Genomic DNA, 22,070 nt, shown 5'->3' on the forward strand with positions numbered 1-22,070 from the left:
TGATGAGGTTACGGTTAATCAGGGTTGTGGAGTTGCTGGAAAAGCACTGCTCAAAGGGCAGAAGGGCCTAATCTGTACAGTATTGCTAAGTAAATGAATAGATACTGCACTGTGCAAGTCTTAGAGACCCTATCTATATGCCTCAGACTTTTACACAGTACTAGAAATCCAATAATCTGTGTTTTCCAAGTGCAGCAGTTAACAGGCGGGGTGGTAGCATAGTGGTTAGTGTAATGCTTTACAGCACCTGATGCCAAGATTGGGGTTTAATTCCTGCAGCTGTCTGCAAGGAGTTTGTACATTCTCCCTGAGGCCCCGTGGGTTTCCTCCTGGTGCTCCGGTTTCCTCCAATATTCCAAAGACATATGGTTAAGGTAGTGAGTTTTTGTCAGGCTTTGTTAGCCCCAGAATCATGGTGGCAATTGCAGGCTGTCCCAAGCACATTTTAGAATAAGGTGGCAAGGGGAAGGAGAACAAGTACAAGCTGGCAGGTATAGGTGAAACCAGGTGAGGCTGTGTTGGTCATCTTATCTAGATCTTTAAATTTAGCAGCTGAGCTAAAAGCTTGGCTACATACAGCTTGAGAAACTGAGTTCAAAATCCACCTACAAATTAAAAAGTTACACATCATCCTAGCTTGGAAACACATTGCCATTCCTTCATCATCTGGATCCAAATCCTGAAATTCTCATTTACTATAGGATAGCGGTTCCCAACCTGGGGTCCACGGACCCCTCAGTTAACGCTAAGGGTCCACGGCATAAAAAATGGTTGGGAACCTGTTAGAGGAACATCATCACCAGAAGGACTACAGTCGTGCCGGAAGATGGCTCAGCGCCATCTTCTCATGGGCCTTCCCAGCAATATCATAAACTGGGCAAATCAAGATTCAACATCGCTTATTGTCATTCGTCAGTACTCGGGTATAAAACTCCAGATCCAATGCAGTGTAAAAAACATAATAAGCATTTAAAAAAAGCAATCCTATAAAACACAGTGAACAACAACTGTTGAGTGTGGCCATTTATACTTTAAGTTTAGCTTATATAGGTAGATTGATTGTATGTACATAAAGTGACACTGGGTGCTGGAGTACCTGAACACAAGGAGACTCCGATTGGGTGACAAAGTAACCCTTCTAGGTAGCAGCAGGGCATAGAAGCTTGGGGTAGAAAGCATAAGAAATAAAGGTAATAAGGGCAAGTAAATAGCTGATACCGTATTTGGGCTGATTATGTTTTTGCACTCGGGAAGGTCTAGAATTTCAACATCTTTGGAAGGTTCTACAATCAGTGTTTTCACTAATGGCTTCTACAAATTGAAGATATAACACTGGAAATAATTTGCAATTGCTGTAAAGCAGCCCTTATGATCTCAGCTCTCATTTCTAACTCTGCCATGTGAGGGGTGACATACAACTCCCATGATTCCTGAGCCAATAAAGTTTTACAATGATGTTGGTGGGACTTGAGGACTTGCGTAATGGAGAAAGGTTGAATAGGTTAGGACTTCATTCCCTGAAGTGCAGGAGTATGAAGGGAGATTTGATAAGAGTTATTCAGAATTATGAGGCGTATAGATAAGACAAATGCAAGCAGGCTTTCTCCACAGAGGTTGCGTGAGACTGGAACTACGTCATATATTAGGGGTAAGAAGATGAAATATTTCAGAAAAACATGAGGGGGAATTTCTTCATTCAGAGAGTGATGTGAGTGTGGAACGAGCTGCCAGCAGAAGTGGATGGAGGTTCATTTGCAACACTTAAGAGAAATTTGGTTAAGTACATGAATGGGAGAGGTATGAGGAGGGACTACAGTCTGAGTCATTGGGACTAGACAGTTCAGCATGAATTAGAAAGGCTTAAGGACCTGTTTCTGTGCTGTAATGCTGTACGACTCTAAGTTCATGTATTTAAATAACGAGCCACAAGCACAATGCAACCAATAGACTGCTCTTGAATTGCTCTCATTCCTGTGTAAATATCCTGACATTTAACTGATTTGCCCTAAGCTCCACAGATATGAATGTATTTACCTCTGCGGTTAGAAGCCTATTGGGACAATTATTAACTACTGTGAAAAGCTTGCGGAGTCCAGTTTCCAGCTGAGGTAGTAGTAGTATTACACAGTCCGCATACCTGTGGAAACAAGTATCAGATCACTATGGACCGAATAATGCCCTGGCAACAAGAAATGCCTCCTATATTATTTGTGATCATGTGATACATAGCTAGAATGGCCAAAATGTTGCAGTTTCTGTATTTGACAAAGCCTTGCCTTGAAATAGAACATAGCAAGCACAAGCCCTTCGGTCCACCACGATGTTATGCCGACATTTTATCCTACTCCAAGGTCAACGTAACTCTTTCCTATTACGCAGCCCATGTCCTTCTTTCATCCATATACCAAACTACGAGGCTCTTAAATGTCCCTAATGTACCAATCTCTACCACCTTGCCCATTCCAAGTACCTACCACACACTGTGCAGGAAAACTATTTCTGACAACCCCCTAAACTCTCTTCAGGTCACCTTAAAAAATAAGTCATTTCACTTTTTATAATGTTCAGATTGGATGTTGCAGCAGAGAAGAACTTGGAGCTCTTGGCAATAGGTCTCCCCGTATCACGGCCAGAGTCCATTACTTGAAAGTCTCGGCAAGGGCAGAAAATGAACTGAATGGAGTTCCTATGAAAACCAAAGCAATAAATAGTTATCAGGTCAGGAAGAAAGTCTTAAAAGTTACAAGTTGAGGACCATAGAAACTACTGGATCTCCTGAACATTTCCAGAATTTTCTGCTTTGATTTCAGATTTCCAACAGATGCAGTTTTTGTTTTCAATTACTGACAGCTTGCCACAACATTTCAGGGGCAATGAGTCAACCCCATTGCTCTGGATCTGTGGTCACTCTTGACAGAGCGGATAAGGGCCCTGAATGACACAGGTGAACTAGATGAGGACATTTTTAAAAAATGGTAATCTAGAAAATAAGAAATTAGTTTTCACATTCTCCTCACTCCTACCCACCCTACAAAATGACTGAGCATTGCCTTCTGAATTTAAAGGTCAAATTTTAGAGCAACTAACTAGCAGATTCAATTTTTCTTTAAGCAACTCAGCAGTTAATGAGTTGTTGAAAGTTGATGAGGGTAAAGCAGTGGATGTTGTCTATATGGACTTCAGTAAGGCCTTTGACAAGGTTCTCCATGGAAGGTTAGGAAGGTTCAATCGTTAGGTATTAATATTGAAGTAGTAAAATGGATTCAACAGTGGCTGAATAGGAGATGCCAGAGAGTAGTGGTGGATAACTGTTTATCAGGTTGGAGGCCGGTGACTAGTGGTGTGCCTCAGGGATCTGTACTGGGTCCAATGTTGTTTGTCATATACATTAATGATCTGGATGATGGGGTGGTAAATTGGATTAGTAAGTATGCAGATGATACTAAGGTAGGTGGCGTTGTGGATAATGAAGTAGGTTTTCAAAGTTTGCAAAGAGATTTAGGCCAGTTAGAAGAGTGGGCTGAGCAATGGCAGATGGAGTTTAATGCTGATAAATGTGAGGTGCTACATTTTGGTAGGAATAATCCAAATAGGACATACATAGTATATGGTAGGGCATTGAGGAATGCAGTAGAACAGAGTGATCTAGGAATAATGGTGCATAGTTCCCTGAAGGTGGAACCTCATGTGGATAGGGTGGTGAAGAAAGCTTTTGGTATGTTGGCCTTTATAAATCAGAGCATTGAGTATAGGAGTTCAAATTATGAGGGGGATAGATAGAGTTGACGTGGATAGGCTTTTTCCATTGAGTTTCCATTGTTTCCATTCAAACAAGAGGATATGAGTTGAGACAGGGGGCAAAAGTTTAAGGGTAACATGAGGGGGAATTTCTTTACTCAGAGAGTGGTAGCTGTGTGGAATGAGCTTCCAGTAGAAGTGGTAGATGCAGGTTCAATATTGTCATTTTTTTTTTTTGTGATAATCAGTTTTCATTTTATTTTGTCATTTAGAGATACAATACAGTAACAGGCCCCAACAATTCAATGAGCCTGCACCACCAAATTACATCCACATAACCAATTAATCAACTAAACCAGAACATCCTGAGAAAATCCACTTGGTCGCAGGAAGAACATACAAACTCCTTAAAGTCAGAGGCAAAATTATGAGGAGTGATTGATAAGTTTGTGGCCTAAGGTAGAAGGAGATGATTTATACAGCTCTCGTTACATGCACATGCAACTCAACTCTGAGAGATTATGCAGAAAGCTTGAAGGTAACAACTCATCAGGGGTGATTGATAAGTTTGTGGCTTAAGGTAAGAGATGAGTTATTAACTTCAATCTTTCTGCACAATCACTCAAAGAGTTGACCTGCACGTGCATGTAGCACTGTTGACGTTTCGGGTCGAGACCTTTCGTCGGGACTAACTGGCGCACAGATGTACAATCTGTGATCACCCTTAGACTGATTTGGAATTGAATGTTGTGAAACAGTTTCACTTAACCTCATTATTAGGAGCTTCTCTACCTGTACAACTGGCCAAAATTACCAACTTAAATTTATATCCGGTGATTAAGCAGTCATTACAAATTTGGCTCCAGTTTCGTAATTTTTTTAATCTTAAAAAATTTAAACTTTTTAGTTTAATTTATCAAAATTATTTATTTAAACCTTCATTAAGTGATCGTACCTTTCTTCTTTGGAGGAATAAAGGTGTTTATTCCTTCATGGATCTGTTCCAAGATGATGTTTTTTAAAGAAATTAATAACTAAATACTCTCTCTCGTATTCACATTTCCTCCAATATCTTCAGGTCAGACACTTCTTACAAAATTACTTAAGTAATTTTCCATATATACAAGATTCTGACCTGTTAGATATTATTTTAAAAATGAATCCTTTAGTGAAGGGTTTTATTGGGAAAATTTATAATTTATTGTTACAACAGCACAATTACCCTTCACTTAAGATTAAGCAAGATTGAGAGAGAGAGCTTAACATGACCCTGATAACAGAAGATTGGTTGCGAATTTTGAAGTTGGTTAACTCTTCTTTGATTTGTGCTAATCACTCTTTAATTCAATTTAAAATTGTACATCGTTACTATTTGACAAAGGAGAGGCTGTCTAAAATGTTTCCTAATGTTGATAGTCAGTGATTTCTATCAATTTGACAGTCTCCTTACTATTAAGATATTGATTTTTTAAATTATATTAAGAATCTGGAGCTATGGTATTCTCCCTGGCTTTCATGTTGCTTACTGGTTAGGATTTCAATGTGTTGCCATATTTTAATGCTAGTTAGCACAGGAAGTTCAATGTTGGAACAAGCCCTTCTACACACCTTATCCGTTCTAATCATGATGCTAATCCAAACTAATCCCACCAATATTGTCATTTAAAGCAAAATTGGATAGGTATATAGACAGGAAAGGAATGGAGAGTTATAGGCTGAGTGCGGGTCAGTGGGACTAGGTAAGAGTAAGCGTTCAGCACGGACTAGAAGGGCTGAGTTGGCCTGTTTCCATGCTGTAATTGTTATATGGTTATATGGCAGGCCAGGCAGCACTATGGAGAGGAACAAAAAAAGCCACTGTTTCAGGCCATGAGTCTCAGCTGAAAATGGTAACTCTCTATGGATGCTGCCTGACCTGCTGAGTTACTCCAGAATTCTGTGTGCTACTCTGGATTTCCAGCATTTGCAGAATCTCTTGAGTTTTATATTTCCTTCTACATATTTAATATTATTCCATGCAGTGCTTGTTGGAAATGCTGTATTCTTGCCTCTACAGGCACAGTTCATTTTGCATAAACATCACTTCCTATACATAAACTGTTTTGTTATATCATTTCCTAACTGTGTTTATTTGCCCTTAAAATAGCAATATCTGTGGGTCTTGAGTTTTTGGTAATATTGGTAAACATTTAGTAAATATATTTTGAAGGAAGTATATGTTTAAGTTTATCATTGCGACACGAGTTTTACTCTTGCTTACACTATGTAGTTATGGAGTGCTGTGCACATGTACTACCTTGTTTAACACCAGTTGTGAGAGTAATCAATGGTATTAGTATATTCAGGTGCACAATGATTTCTATTGAATTTAATACATATTTTATTTAATTCTCTGCAGTTTCACAGAAAAAAACTACTGCGGAAAGCTTCTATTGGGTGATTTTTGGGAAGCTGTGTAGCTCGCTGCACAGCTGTGTACATACAGAGAGGACAGTAGATGCTGCTCTTCAGATTTTCTGTTCCACAGTGGGACTATTAGTGCCCTGCCAGCAATCTATCCTTCTGTGTTGGAATACAATCTTGGTAACCCCGTTTTAAATAGATTGTTCCCCCAGACTGTGATACTCTGAACACACTGTTACTACCCAGTACACTTTATTTATGACAGTTCCAGTAGCATTATATGTTGTATATTTAATTATATATCATTTTCGCACTTTACATCAGCTTCTACATCTACAGAATACTTTTTTTATTTGTATGCATAATATTATTTTATGTGGTGTTTGTGATACATGTACTGCATTTTGCACCTTGGTCCCTGGGGAACGTTGTTTCATTTTGTTGTACACATGTGTACAGTTGAATGACAATAAATCTGAACATGAGTAACAAACCCATCTGCTGGAGAAACTCAGCAGGTGAGGGGGCATTTGTGAAGTGGAAACAGTATCTTACTGTGTGTGTTTGTATATATAGATATATATATATATATATATATGTCGTTAAAAATGCAATAGTATAATGCCACTGAGCTGGAGAGGAAATGTCAGCATTTCAGGTTGAGACCCTGCACAGGACCAAGACATTGACTATTCCTCCCCCAACCCCCTACACTACAACAGATGCTGCTTGACCCACTGAAGTTTTCCAACAGATTGTTGCTCCAGATTCCAGCACCTTGTGTCTCTGTTTTATGAGTTGTTTGACTGCTTGGTGCACAACAGACTCTTCAATGCAAGTCATATGTCCCACATCCAGCTCAGTGACTACAGGGATATCGTCACTCTATTTACTTTATAACTATAGAGGCTTTCACAACCTTAGTATGTTCTACAGAAGCTTAATAGACAAACAAGCTTTACAGCTTTATTTGAAAGGGCAATGATAATAACAAGATTTTGTTTTTAAACGTCTATATTTGGAAGAATTTCCCAATTTTATTTATTAGAGGTATAGCACAGAACTGGCCCTTCCAGCCCGAGTCACACTGCCCAGCAACCCACCTATTGAGCACTAGCCTAATTACAGGACAATTTACGATGACCAATTAACCTATTAAATGGGCACATTTTTGGAACGTAGGAGGAAACCCCATGGTTCATAGTTAGGACGTACCAACTCCCTACAAACAACACTAGAATTGAACTCCGAACTCTGACAACCCGAGCTGGAATAGCATCACGCACACTACTATGTTACCATTATCTCAACTACAGTCACTGAATAACTGCTTGGGAGAGAAGACGGCACTCCAGTTTAAAATCTTATCAATAGGACTAGTGCCAGTGCAGCAAAAATCAGATTTTGTCTTCCTGCTTTTGGTGTGTTTTTTTTCCAAGAAACGATCCTTACACAATTAGCAATAAAGGACACAATTCACATTTTGTATAAATGTACAATGAATTTCAAAACTACCTTTGATTTCTGTAAGCTTCAAGTGCCTCTCTCCAGTAAGGTTGCATGATCTCCACTACAAAACCAGATTTATCAATGAAGTCTTCGGCCAAAGCAATAGCTTCCTCATTAATATCTGTTTTAGGAAAAACAACAAAGAATTTTACATCTGTATTTCAGATCATTTTGCTAGCAGAGAAATCTTCAATACCCTACTTTACTGCTTGAAATGAAAAGCAATTTTCTTCACTTGCAACAAAAGAAAGGTTAGTAATTATTCCATGTAAATTTATATAGAATGAACAAAGTCATTTTATAAAGAATAGAATGAATTCCCTTTAGAACAGAGATGAGGAGGAATTTCTTTACCCAGAGGGTGGTGAATCTGTGGAATTCATTGCCACCAAAGGCTGTGCAAGCCAAGTCATTGGGTATATTTAATGCAAAGGCTGATAGGTTCTTGATTAGTCAGAGTATCAAAGGATACGGAGAGAAGGCAGAAGAATGGGGTTGAGAGGGAAAATAAATCAGCCATGATGGAATGGTGGAGCACTTGATGGGCTGAATGCCCTACTTCTGCTCCTAAGTCTTATTCCAATCCTGATGGTCTGCCTCTGGCTCGTCAACTACTGATTGCTATGCTCCTGTGAAGCTTACCAGATGCTGGGTAATATTTTTTGAAAGTAGCAAATTGAGTACCAGTTCAAACAACACTGATGAATTGGAAAATCTGCTAGTCTAGTACCATCATGAATCTTATACAGGCTGGATTAACAAGAGGGGCAGAGGATGAACAGGCTTGTATTATGTATAGCAATCAAGCCTGGTCTTCTGACACCATGGTAAATCGCTCTTGCGACTTCAGAAAATGCATTTTAGGAATATTTTCAACACCTTTTGCTGAACTGCACATTATCGGCAGCTAATAGGGAGACAGCCTCAGGGTCGTGTAAAAGGTCTGCTAGGTGTCTGGCAGGAAAATTCGAGTCCCAGCACAGTGCTAGACTTCGAATGTGTACCAGCAATTGTGGTAGACAACTGGATCACATCACTTTTATTGAAGTACTGTTTCTGAAATTAATTGCTGGCATACTGCTAGTGTCTTTCATGACGCAAAATACTCAAGTTTGTCCACCATTTCTTTGTCTCCCATTACTCTCTCTGCACCATCATTTTCCAGTGGTCCGATATCCACTCCCCCCTCTGATTTACTCTTTAAGTATCAGAAAAAAAACTTCTGGTATCCTCTTACTGGCTTGCTTACCTTCATATTTCATCTTTTCTTGCCTTATGACTTTTTAGTTGCCTTCTATTGGCAGTTAAAAATTTCCCAATTACCTAACTTCCCACTGGTTTTTGCTATAATATATCCCCTTCTCTTTTGCTTTTATGCTGTTTCTGACTTCAGCCAGGTTGCCTCTACCCTGTGCCTTCCAAACTGCCCGCAGAAACTCTAGCCATTGCTGTTCTGCCATCATCCCTGCTATGTCCCCCTTCCAATCAACTTTGGCCAACTCCTCTCTCATGCCTCTCTAATTCCCTTCACTCTGCTGTAATACTGATACATCTGACTTTATCTTCTCCCTTTCAAACTGCAGGGTGAATTCCATCAGATTACAATCACTGCCTCCTTTACCTCAAGCTCCCTAATCAATACACAACACCCAATCCAGAATTACCTTTCCCCAAGTGGCTCAACCACAACGGCCATCCACAAACTGAAATGTACCTGCTCCCAGTAGAGAAAGTTTGAAGAGGTTAGGACTTTATTCCCTACAGCACAGGGGAATAAGGAGAAATTTAATAGAGGTATACAAAATTATGAGGAATATAGATAGGGTAAATGCAAGCAGGCTTTTTCCATTGACGTTGGAACTAGAATGAGAGTCATGGGTTCTGGGTGAAAGGTGAAATGTTCAAGGAGAACAGGAGGGGGAACTTCTTCCCTCAGGAGGTATTGAGAGTGTGGAACGAGCTGCCAGCAGAAATGGCAGATGCAGCATCGATTTCAACATTTAAGAGAAATTTGGATAGCTACATGGATGGAAGGGGTATGGAGGGCTCTGGTCTGGGTGCAGGTTAATGGGACTGGGCGTGAACCAGACAGGCAGAAGGGTCTGTGTCTGTGCTGAACCGTCCTGTGTCTCGGGAAGACCGGAGCATTCCCCATCTGACATCCTTCCCCTTCACCAGCTCGACAAAGAGTTCCAAAACTAATTTCCTGCTTCAATTTGTGTTGCTTACCAGGAAATACAGCAAGTTCTTCCAACTGTGACAATCTGAAATAAGGTCGATGTAGGGGCGTGGATTCTGTCTGCAGTATCTGCCCTAAACCAGCTGTCAGCAACAGCAGCATAGAGGTGTACCTAGCGATAATGGAACAACAATGAAACTCGTACTCGTTTTAAATGTTCAAAGTAAAACATATTATCAGAGTACATACATGTCACCACATACAACCCTGAGATTCTTTTTCTGTGGGCATACTTAGCAGCATGCTATCAATGTGACTTTAAAAAATTAGAACAAAGTGCAATAAAAGTGTTGGAGATTTTAGATCAGGAGCTTATGTACACAACACGATGTAAACATTTCATCATAACTGGAGGATGTACCACAGACATAGTTTCAAGTACAGGTTGAGTACCCTTTATCTGGGGCAGGAAGTGTTTCATCTTTTGGAATATATAATGAGATAGCCTGGGATCACCACCATTCCCAATTCTGAATCTGTACACTACCGATAACCAGTCTTTGTCTTACACTTGTTCATCACACATATGATGCAGCCGTTCAGCATGTTAAGATTTTCAACAGTGACGACCTTGGCAAATCCATGAATGACTTTTTTTTCTTTGTGATCAGCAGGCACTTTAAAAATTGAATTCTGTGCCTTGTATGGAGGGATATGGTCCAGGTGCAGGTCGGTGGGACTAGGCATAAAAATGGTTCAGCACAGCCAAGAAGGGCCAAAAGGTCTGTTTCTGTGCTGTAATGTTCTACGGTTCTAATGGTTGTAAATCTGATCAGCTTCATCTTGGGCATTAGCCTATGAAGTACCCAGGACATCTTCAGGGAGTGATGTCTCAGAAAGGCAGCGTCCATTATTAAGGACCTCCAGCACCCAGGGCATGCCATTTTCTCACTGTTACCAGCAGGTAGGAGGTGCAGAAGCCTGAAGGCAGACACTCAGTGATTCAGGAACAGCTTCTTCCCCTCTGCCATCCGATTCCTGAATGGACATTGAACCCTTGGATCCTCCCTCACATTTTTTAAATATATGGTATTTCCATTTTTTGCACTTTTTAAAAATCTATTCAATACACATATAGTGTAATTGATTTACTTATATTTTTCTCTCTTCTATATTATGTATTGCATTGAACTGCTGCTGCTAAGTTAACAAATTTCACAAAACATGCCAGTGATAATAAACCTGATTCTGATTTATGGAAATTTAGGGTATATATTTATCCAAGTTCCATCCATGAATTCCCTTCCATTGGCATCAAAGGTGTCCAAGAGCCCAGATTCCCTAGCACTTAACGTGTTCCTGGTTTTCCTTGAGTAGGTCACAGGGTGCTTTCCATATCATAAATTCAGCACCAAAACAAAAAAAAATTATTTCAGATTTTTTTAATTATTTTTAATATAGCACTGTACTGGCAGTACATCATGTTAAAATGAGGGCTGGTGACACCCTAGGTTGGCAAGTCCAGAGTTTGGGCCCCATCATTGTTGAGTACTGGGGTCGATAATGAAGATCAAAACCCGAATGTTGAAGACCAAAGTCGGTGAGTCAAGGCTAAATGGCCAGACTTCTGGGTCAGCAAGTCCACTGGGGAAGTTGGAGGCCCAATATTTGCCAGTCCACTGGAGGTCTATCTGTATGTGAGTGGGTGGGAGGAAGAAAGGAAAGGGTCTTGGTTTGCTGCTGGTTTATTTTTGATGTTGCTGTTGCTTGTGTTCTGAACATAGTGGGCATACTTTGCTGGTGCTGGAATGAGTGGTGACACTTGCAGGCATCCCCCAGCACATTCCTAGGATGTGATGATTGTTAACACATTTCACTATATGCTTTGATGTCCATGTGATAAATTAATCAATCTGAATCTGAAATTATATCAGACCCACTGCTCACTGTTCTACCAGTTTCTCTTCATCTGGATCAGTGTCTTCAACCCCTCAGGTATCCTTTTTGGAACATCAGCTCTAAACCCCCAGTAGCTGAGTTCTGAATTATTCATTTCTAAAAATTCAGCACCTTGAGTTTCAAATTCTAATAACGGAAACAGTGGACTTGCCAACATTGGGCCTCCAACTTCCCCAGTGGACTTGCAGACCCAGGGATTTGGCCATTTGGCCTTGATTTTAATAATTAAATAAAAGCCAAGAATTAAAGAGAAGTGCTAGTTTCAGTAATGGTGACAGTAAGGTTGCAGTAAAAATCCATTTGGTTCACAGAACATACAACAGCACAACACAGGAAGAAGCTCTTTAACCCAGCATGTTGTCAATCTAACAAATCCCATATTCCTGTATTTAGTCTGCAAACCCTACTTTCTACCTGTTTATATAAATGATTTCTCCTGGTAGAGCATTCCAGGCACCTACCATAGAAACTTGCCTTGTAAATCTTTAAAATCATTCCCCTTCCTACCTTAAGGCTATGCCCTCTAGTATTTGACAATTACATCCTTGGGAAAAGACTCTATCTTCACCTCTCAATTCTAAATGCTTTTATCAGGTCAAGAGGCCCTCAGACCCTGATGCTCCAGAGAAAACTATCCAACTTTATGCGACCAGCCCTTACAGCTAATACTCTCCAATTCAGGCAACATGCTGGAAAAACTCTACAAAGTTATATATGGATAGGTATATGGTATATAGATAGGTATATGGACAGGAAAGGAATGGAGGGTTATGGGCTGAGTGCAGGCCAGTGGGACTAGGTGAGAGAAAGTGTTCAGCACAAACTAGAAGGGCCGAGATGGCCTGTTTCCATACTGTAATTGTTATATGGTTATAAGTTATAAAGTTACTATATCCTTCCTGAAGTTTGGTGACCAGAAATGCCCTGAAGTTGTAATGTGATCTAAATAAGTTCTATACAGCTGTAGTCTGTGCAAAGTCCACCACTCCCCCAGCCTCCTTTACCATTGTATCCACTTGCATTTATTGTTAAGTTTCAGGGTATAAAAATCTGCCTGCTTGCACAATGTCCAGTCAGTAATTCTGCTACCCTCCAAGTTATTACAGATGGCCTTGGTAACAACACTCGCTTCCTACATCAAAAACATACATCAAATAAAATCCTTACATGGGTGGAATTTCTCCAGGCGCTGCAAATCCGTGCCACAAGATATTGCGGAGATTTAAACTTTGAGGTGATCCCAGGAACACACGCAGAACATTCATCTGTATTTGAGCAAAACAAACCAATCATTTACTGCAATAAAAGCTAATAGACACATCACACAGAGTATTAAAGCCAGTCAGGCAAAGTTAATACACACTTTATATCTGCATGCCTAGTTGAAGGAGAAAAAAAAATCTTGCTTTTACTTCACCAGCAAACATCAGCATGAAAAAAAAACACATTCTTACCACATTTTGTCCAAACACCGTAGCCAGCTCTCGTGAGGCCAACAGGTCTCTCAGCAGAAAAGGACAATCTTTGCCAATCATGAGAAATACCTAATACACAGGAAAATCAGCCTACTATTAACAGCCATTCTTAGAAATGACATCTATCCAGAACAGATCTGCAGCTGGATCTTTTGTTTGAATTGACAGGCATTAGAAACAGAGTCCTAGAAAAGTACAGCACTGGAACAGGCCCTTTGGCCCATCTAGTCCGTGCCGAGCCATTGAAACTGCCTACTTCCATCAACCTGCATTGGGACCATTGCCCCAATGATCCATGTACCTATCCAAACTTCCCTTAAACACTGAAATCAAGCTTTCATGAACCACTTGCACTGGCAGCTCATTCTACACTATCACAACCCCCTGAGTGAAGAAGATTCCCCTCACGTTCCCCTTTAAAATTTTCACCTTTCAGCCTTAACCCATGACCTCTAGTTGCAGTCTCACCCAACCCCAGTAGAAAAAGCCTGCTTGCATTTACCCTATCTTTACCCCTCTGTTAAATCTCCACTCAGTCTTCTACGTTCCAAGGAATAAAATCCTAACCTATTCAATCTTTCCCTATAACTCAGGCCCTCCAGGGATGGCAAGATTTTATAAACTCTCTGTACTCTTTCAACCCTATTTACATCTTTCCTATAGGTAGGTAACCAAAACTGCACACGATACTCCAAATTAGGCTTCACCAATGTCTTATACAACTTCAACATAACACCCTGTCTCAGAATCTGTGATATTGTCTCACAAGTCTTCAGTGCATGCAGACACACACACCCATAACCATTTGCTCAACATTGGTAACAAGGTACTGAGAAGGAACAGACAAACCAGTTATAAGTTTGACAATGAGGTTTACCCACTTTTTGAACTATAGGCTTATGCAGAAGGAATTTCTGGAGAAGACCCATCTACACTGTAAATCATTTATTAATTGGCCTTGCTTTCAGCTGCCAAGGCCCAAGACTTTCAGCTTACATCTTCATATCTACATTTTTCCTCCTTCCTTTAAATTATTCCTGAAAACTCTACCACTTTGACGTATTTTTTAGCTAGAAGTCTCTATTACTTTGTGTATTTTGTGTCAAACCTGCAGACTTGTGTGAAGCCACGTGGGATATTTCACCACCTTAACTATTCTGGATGCAGGTTATTGTTTAATAGGGCTATACTACAACCTATCCTGTCCCTTGCAAACAGCATTTATCTTTGATATTGCACACATTAACTTCAACGCACTGCAATTTACCTACCACTAAAACAAGTCTACAGGAGACTTCATCTCCCTGGACCTATTCTGCAGCATCTGGCCAGTAAAGATACCTACACTAGACAACTGGTTATTGGAAAAGGATCTATGCTTTCCTGGCATACATGACGAATAAATTCTTCTTGGGCTTCCAGCCGGGCATAGGTATCAGTTATAATTGACATTTTGATGACAAGCTCTGCCATCTTTTGCAGGGATGATGCCTTGAATAATAAGATTCCAAGGAAATTCTTCTCCAAACTCCCACACCTGGGACTCTTTGCAAATTGATCCTTGACCTTCTGACCAACAGTCTAGAACCATTAAGGATAGGCAACAACACCTTCACTATGATTACTCTGAATACTGGTGCCCCACAAGTATGTGTCTTCTACTCCACTCCCTGTACATTCAAAATAGTGTGGCCAGATTTTGCCCAACTCTATCTACAAGTTTGCAGACAATACACCATACTGGGTCATAACTCAAATAATAAGTTAAAGTACAGAAAGGAGACAGAGACCTTAGTAACATGGTGTCATGACAACCACCTTTACCTCAATGTCAGCAAAACAAGATCTGGTTATTAACTTCGGGGGGCGGGGGGGGTGTACACATGCTCCTGTCAATAGTGTTGAGATTGAGAGGGTAAACATCACCAAGAGTGTGTCCTGGTCCAATCACATTGATCTCGCGCCAAGAAAGCTCAGTAATGCCCCCACTTCCTCAAGAGGCCAAAGAAATTCAGCATGAACCCTTACTAATTTTTTAATCAATGAATCATAGAAAGCATTTTATCTAGTATCTAGATGCCTAAAGGCTTGGTATGGAAACTGCTCTGTGCGTGACCACAAGAAGCTGCGAGAGTTGTGGACACAGCTCAGCACATCACGGAAACCAGTCTCCTCTTTCTGGACTCTGTCCATACTTTCTGCTGCTTCAGTAGTAAAGCAGCCAGCATAATTAAAGACCCCATCCTCCCCAGACATTCCTTCTTTTCTACTCTCCCATCGGCCAGAAGATACAAAAGCCAGTGAGCTTGCACCACCAAGCTCAAGGTTACTCCCTACAAGGTGAAATCAAGCGACACAGGTGACAAGGTTACGCTTTCAGCGGAGCTCAATACCTTTTATACTTGCTTTGACCATCAGAACATGGAGGCACTTTCATAAACTCCCACAGCTCTGCCAACCCTGTGATTCCAGGTCTCTCAGGCCAAAGTGAGAGCATCCTTCAGGAACCTGTGCTAGTCAACTGACTGGAGGGTTCACCAATATTTAACTCTATGTTTGGCAGAGTAAGAGTATCAGTGCCTAAGAAGAACATGGTAACATGCCTCAATGACTATCATTCAGTAGCAATTACATCCACTGTGATGAAGTGCTTTGAGAGATTGATGATGAAACATCTCTACTCTTGCCGGAGGAGCGACTTGGATCCACTCCAACTTACTTACCATCAAAACAGGTCAACATCATTGGCTCTTCACTCAACCCTGCAATATCTGGACAGTGAAAATGCATACATCAGGATGCTTTTCATTAACTACAACTCAGCATTCAATACTATCATCCACTCAAGACTAACCAGTAGACTTCAAGAGCTTGGCTTCAATACTTCCTTCTGCAGTTAAATCCTTAACTTCCTCACCTGCAAACCCCAGTCAGTTCAGATTGGCAACATCTCCTCCACAATCACCATCAGTACAAGGCTACTGCTTTCCTCACTTTACACTAATGAACGCGAGGCTAAGCACAGCTCTAATGCCATAGTTACGTTTGCTGCTGATGACACCACAGTCAATGGCTGGATCGAGGGTGTGTGATCAGTATAGAGGGAGATATAAAATCTGGCAGGAGAATGGGGTTGAGAGGAAAATTGGATCAGCAATGATGAAATGGCAGAGCAGACTCAATGGGCCAAATGGCCTAAATTGACACCTATACCTTATGTTTTTTTTAATTTACAGTGAATACCTGGTAGAAAATGAATCTCATATATAGTGACAAGTATGTACTTTGACAATAAGTTAACTTTGAACAATTATCAGAAAATTGAACAGACTTCTTGTACATTAAGATGGACTCTTGACCTCAATCTAGTTCACTTTATTCTGCATCATTATTCTTCTACCTCAGGAGAAGGAAGGGAAATGGGCAACCAGTGCAGAGTCCCCCTGTGGCTGTTCCCCTCAGTAGTACGTATACCACTTTGGATACTGTCAACCTACCGTGGGGAGCCACGGGTCTCTGGCACGGAGTCTGGCTCTGTGGCTCAGAAGAGCAGAGAGGTGAAGAGGACTGCAGTGTGATAGGAGATTCCATAGTCAGAGGAATAGAAACGAAATGCTGTGGACACGATAAAGACACCCGGATGGTGTGTCGTCTCCCAGGTGCCAGGGTCAGGGATGTCTCGGATTGGGTCGACAGCATTCTAAAGAAGGAGAGTGAGCAGCCAGGTATCTTGGTACATATTAGCACCAATGACATAGGTAGGAAAGGTGAGGAGGTCCTGAAGAGAGAATTTACGGAGCTAGGTAAACAGCTGAAAAGTAGGACCATCAGGGTATTAATTTATGCCATCCACCAACAAAGGCAAGAATAGGAGCATTTGGCAGAAGAATGTGTGGCTGAGGAACTGGTGCAGGGGGAAGGGTTCAGATTTCTGGATCATTGGGATCTCTTCTAGAGAGGGTACGACTTGTACGAAAGGGACAAGTTACACCTGAACACGAGGAGGAGCAATATCCTGCGAGCAGGTTTGCTTGAGCTGTTCAGCAAAGTTTGTACTACTTTGGCAGTGTCATAGGACTGAGGATGGGGTAGTTGGTTTACAAACAGAGGAAGTGTGTAGTGAGACTGCTAGCAAAGACAGGCTGATGACGGAACACAATTGCAGTCAACGGGATGAGTTGCAATGTAAAAGGGAACAGAATCAAAAAGGGAGAATACAGGACTGAAAGTGTTATATTGGAATGAACACAGTATATGGAATAAGGTTGATAAACTTGTAGCACAGTTACAGGTTAGCATGAATGATGTTGTGGGCATCATTGACTCTTGGCTGAAAGAAAATTATAGCTGAGACGTTAATGTCCAAGGATACACATTGTATCAAAAGGACAGGCAGGTAGGTAGGTAGAGGGGTGGGGTGGCTCTGTTGGTAAAAAATTAGATCAAATCCTTAGAAAGAGATGACATAGGATCATTAGGTGAAGAATTGTTGTGGGTAGAGCTAAAAAAAAAACTGCAAGGGTTAAAAAGACCCAGATGGGAGCAATATATAGTTCTCCAAACAGTGGCAAAGATGTGGTCTACAAATTACAACAGGAGATAGAAAATGCTTATCAAAAGGGTAATGTTATGATAGTCATGAGGGACTTCAATATGCAGGCAGATTGGGAAAGTCAGTTTGGTGCTGGATCCCAAGAGGGGAGTTTGTAGAATGCCTACAAGATGGCTTTTTAGAGCAGCTCATGCTTGAGCAGACTAGGGGATCAGCTATTCTGAATTGGGTGTTGTGCAATGAACCGGAATTGATTAGAGAGCTCAAGATAAAGGAACCCTTAGCAGCCAGCAATAATAAAATGATAGAATTCACCCTGCAATGTGAGAAGCAAAAGTCAGATATATCAGTATTACAGTAACATAAAGGGAAGTATAGAGACATGAGAGAGGAGTTGGCCAGAATTGATTGGAAAAGGACAGTGGCAGGGATGATGGCAGAGCAGCAATGGCTGGAGTTTCTGGGAGCAATTCGGTAGGGACAGAATAGATACATCCCACAGAAATCTTCTAAAGGCGGGATCATGCAACAGTGGTTGACAATCAAAGTTAAACCAACATAAAAGCCAAAGAGAGGGTATATAATAGAGCAGAAAAATAGCGGGATGTTGAGAGGATTGGGAGGCTTTTAAAAACAAACGGCAGGCAACTAAAAAGTCAATAAGGAAAAGATGGAATACAAAGGTAAGCTAGCAAATAGTATTAAAGAGGATACTGAAACTTTCTTTAAGTAACACAAGTGTAAAAGAGAGGCAAGGGTAGATATCGGACCACTGGAAAACAATGCTGGAGAGGTAGAAATGGGGGACAAGGAAATGGAGAATGATCTGAATAAGTACTTTGCATCAGTCTTCACTGTGGAAGACACTAGAAGTATGCTGAAAGTTCAAGTGTTTTGGGGGCAGAACAGAGTTAAGTTTCCATTACTAGGGAGGTACTTGGGAAACTGAAAGATCTAATGGTCTACACCCAAGCGTTCTAAAAGAGGTGGTGAAGAGATTGTGGAGGGATTAGTAATGATTTTTTAAGAATCAATGGTTTCTGGCATGGTTTTATACGACTAGAAAATTACAACCGTCACTCCACTCTTCAAGGGAGAGAGGCAGAAGAAAGGAAGTTAATGGCCAGTTAGTCTGACCTCAGAGGTTGGGAAGGTGTTGGGGTCTATAGTTAATAGATGTGTTTTTGGGGTACTTGGAGTCCCATGATTAAAAGACCGCAGTCAGCATGGTTTCCTGAAGGGAAAAACTTGCTTGACAAATCTGTTGAAATTCTTTGAGAAAATAACAAACAGGATAGACAAAGGAGAATTGGTGGATGTTGTCTACTTTGATTTTCAGAAGGTGCCACATATAAGGCTGCTTAGCAATATATGAGCACATGGTATTACAGAAAAGATACTAGCATGTACAGAGCATTAGCTAATTGGCAGGAAGCCGATCAGTGGGAATAAAGGGAGCCTTTTCTGGTTGGCTGCTGGTGACAGGTGGTTATCCACAGGGTCTGTGTTGGGGCCGCTTCTTTTTACATTATATGTCAATGATTTGGATGATGGAATTGATGGCTTTGTGGCCACATTTGCTGGCGATATGAAGATAGGTGGAAGGGCAGGTAGTGTTGAGGAGTCAGAGAGGCTACAGAAGGACTTAGATGAGGAGAATAGGCAAAGAGATGGGAAATGGAATACCGTGTTAGGTAGTATTTGGTCATACATCTTCACAGAAGAAATAAAAGGTGAAGACTATTTTCTAAATGGTGAGAAAATTCAAAAATCTGCAACATGAAGGGACTTGGGAGTCCTCGTGCAGAATTCTCTAACGGTTAGTTTGCAGGTTGAGTCAGTGGTGAGGAAGGCAAATGCAATGTTAGCATTTGTTTTAAGAGGACTAGAACTAATTCACAAGTTCAAACTCCACTATAAACTTTCTCAGGGAATGAAACCTCCTCACATTATATTCAAGTTTGTTTCTCCACTGTACCAAGTGACTCTTAATTAGTTTCTAAAATGATCCAGCTCACTTCAAATGCAATTGGAAATGGGGTATAAGTGACAACCTCGGGAACAAACCCATATTTCCTTTAGATATCGAAAAGAATGAGCATCAAAAGGCCAATGTTTCCCGCAACCTTTTTAACTGCACCTTAGTCAGAAAAACTGGAAGTACAGTGGATTCTGGTTAAGTGGGCCACCGGATCATCAGGGCAAGCACTTATTTGGGAGAACTCTTAAAGAAAAGAACAAATCAAGAAAATTGCCTGGATTATTTCATTTATTTAGGACACTATGCCACTTAATTGGGACAGGAGACTTTGCTGAAAAGTTTACAACCAGAGTCAGATACATGCACTTGAGTGGCCATTAAACGCTACATCGTGCTTAGAGTGAACAGTTTTTAAAATAGTGTCGGTTGCATGTGTTAGTGTTCAAAAAGCAGTGACCTTTGTACTGACAGTTGGTGAGAAATAAGCAGAAGACAATTCAGAACTGTTTTGCTCACAGCAGTTTCAAGCATTCAGGCTTGGAGATGCCAGAAACGGCCAGGAGCAAAAGTGACAAAGATTTGAAGGTATTGACAATCATCTTCGGGTGTGATACTCAGTTCTCACGTGCAGCTCCAAATAGCTGTTAGCATGTGACAGCGCCCACATCCGGCACACCGCTTCAACAGGCAGGCTAAACCAGGTGAGGGTAGCCTGTGGGTGTCATTTCCCAGTGAGATAGGGCCATGCCTGTCCTAGCATGCAAAGTCAGCTATGGTAGGCTGGGTAGATGAGATCTACAGCCAGGAAAGGAACTCTGCAATGCACTGTGCAGAGCAAAAGGGTACAGAAGTAGTTATGGTCATCCACGACAACCAGGAAGATTCCAGTTGTGACATCTTCTGAGATCCAGAGTAGAACTGACCCAGTGTAACGTTGATTCCTCTTTAACATCCGCCTGCGTAAATTCCCTGTCATTGTTAGATAAGACGGATAACCACCAACAGCATTCTAATTTGTTCTGCGTGTCATTTAAATGCATGATTCAAATTCAGTTACATGGCAATTTGTCCTTTTTAAAAATACCTTTTTAACTATTTATTGACGACTAAGACTGAGACTATGGGCCTACTCCGGCTGCTCTCAGCTTCCGGTTTATGGACTCAATTTCACTCTGAATGGTGACACTTGCTTTATGACTTGATATAATTTGTTTTTTTTCCCTTTTTCTCCCTCTCTGTCTGCACGTTGGGGATTGGTCTTTTTTATAAATTGGGTTTTCAGGTTTCTTGCTTTGTCGCCTGTTAAGCAGAAGAATCTCGAGGTTGTATAATTTATACATACTTTGATAATAAAAAGTACTTTGACTATTTCCATGAAACTTCAGCTAATTGGGGCAGCCACTTAATTGAGCCAAAACATACTGGTCCCAATTACCTGGAATCAACTGCACTCTTATCTCTACAATAGAAAAACAGCTTAACATTGCTACTTACATTGCCCAAGGCTCGTTCCAGGCATGCTGTCAATTTCATCAAACCGAGAGCTATGGCTGTGTGTTGTGAACTCTTGATGGCCTCAAACACTTCAATAAACAACTGCAATCATGAAGAAAAGAGCAATGCTGACGACCATTTAATGAAATCCATTTGCCAGTGTTATGTATGCGAGGAGCAAGAATGACACAGAGTATTATTATTAAACATTTTTACTGAGTCATGTTAGTAACAGCATGCACTGGACAAGCTACAATGTGGGAGATATGAACTGGGCCCGACAAGACAAAACACATGCACACTTGAAAGTCTTTATGAAAAGAGATGGAAAACTTTTGAGTGTAAGAGGCCCAACTGTTTCACTGAGCAATCAAACAACTGTGTGCACACTTATACGTTCTCAGTATCCTTCACCTTTCCTGCCTATCCCCTCCCCTTAATCTTTCCCCTTACTGGTTTTTCACCTGGCACCTACCAGCCTTCTCCTTCCCAAACCCTTTATAGGGCCCCTGCCCCCTCCCTCTTCAGTCCTGACAAAGGGTCTCGGCCTGAAACGTTGACTGTTTGTTTCCACACATGCTACCCGACCTGCTGAGTTCCTCCATGTTGTATGAGTTGCTTTGACCACAGCATCTGCAGAGTATTTTGTGTCAAACGATACCCTGTAGCCAGTTTGAAAGTATCAAGGCTATGATATGTGGGAGCAACTACTTATACTACACATAGAAACAGAGAAGGAGAAAATGGAGATTATTTTTCTATGAAGGCTTTAACTGAGTA

General features: G+C 41.0%; 1 protein-coding gene across 3 annotated transcripts in view; it reads right to left on the reverse strand.

The window, feature by feature from the left end:
* The window catches only part of LOC140730760 (endoplasmic reticulum membrane-associated RNA degradation protein-like), a 52,483-nt gene that overhangs the window by 19,106 nt on the left and 11,307 nt on the right, over positions 1-22,070 (reverse strand). For 2 of the 3 annotated variants that reach the window (XM_073051617.1, XM_073051615.1), the window contains exons 4-9: positions 21,291-21,392; positions 13,243-13,332; positions 12,956-13,053; positions 9,880-10,001; positions 7,657-7,771; positions 2,035-2,137 (exon numbers count right to left, since the gene is read on the reverse strand). In XM_073051617.1, the coding sequence (XP_072907718.1) occupies positions 2,035-2,137; positions 7,657-7,771; positions 9,880-10,001; positions 12,956-13,053; positions 13,243-13,332; positions 21,291-21,392 (630 nt within the window). The remainder of the gene's footprint in view (positions 1-2,034; positions 2,138-7,656; positions 7,772-9,879; positions 10,002-12,955; positions 13,054-13,242; positions 13,333-21,290; positions 21,393-22,070) is intronic. The other variant, XM_073051616.1, reaches the window with a different exon arrangement.

Source organism: Hemitrygon akajei, chromosome 7 (assembly GCF_048418815.1).
Source record: "Hemitrygon akajei chromosome 7, sHemAka1.3, whole genome shotgun sequence".
NCBI lineage: Eukaryota > Metazoa > Chordata > Chondrichthyes > Myliobatiformes > Dasyatidae > Hemitrygon > Hemitrygon akajei.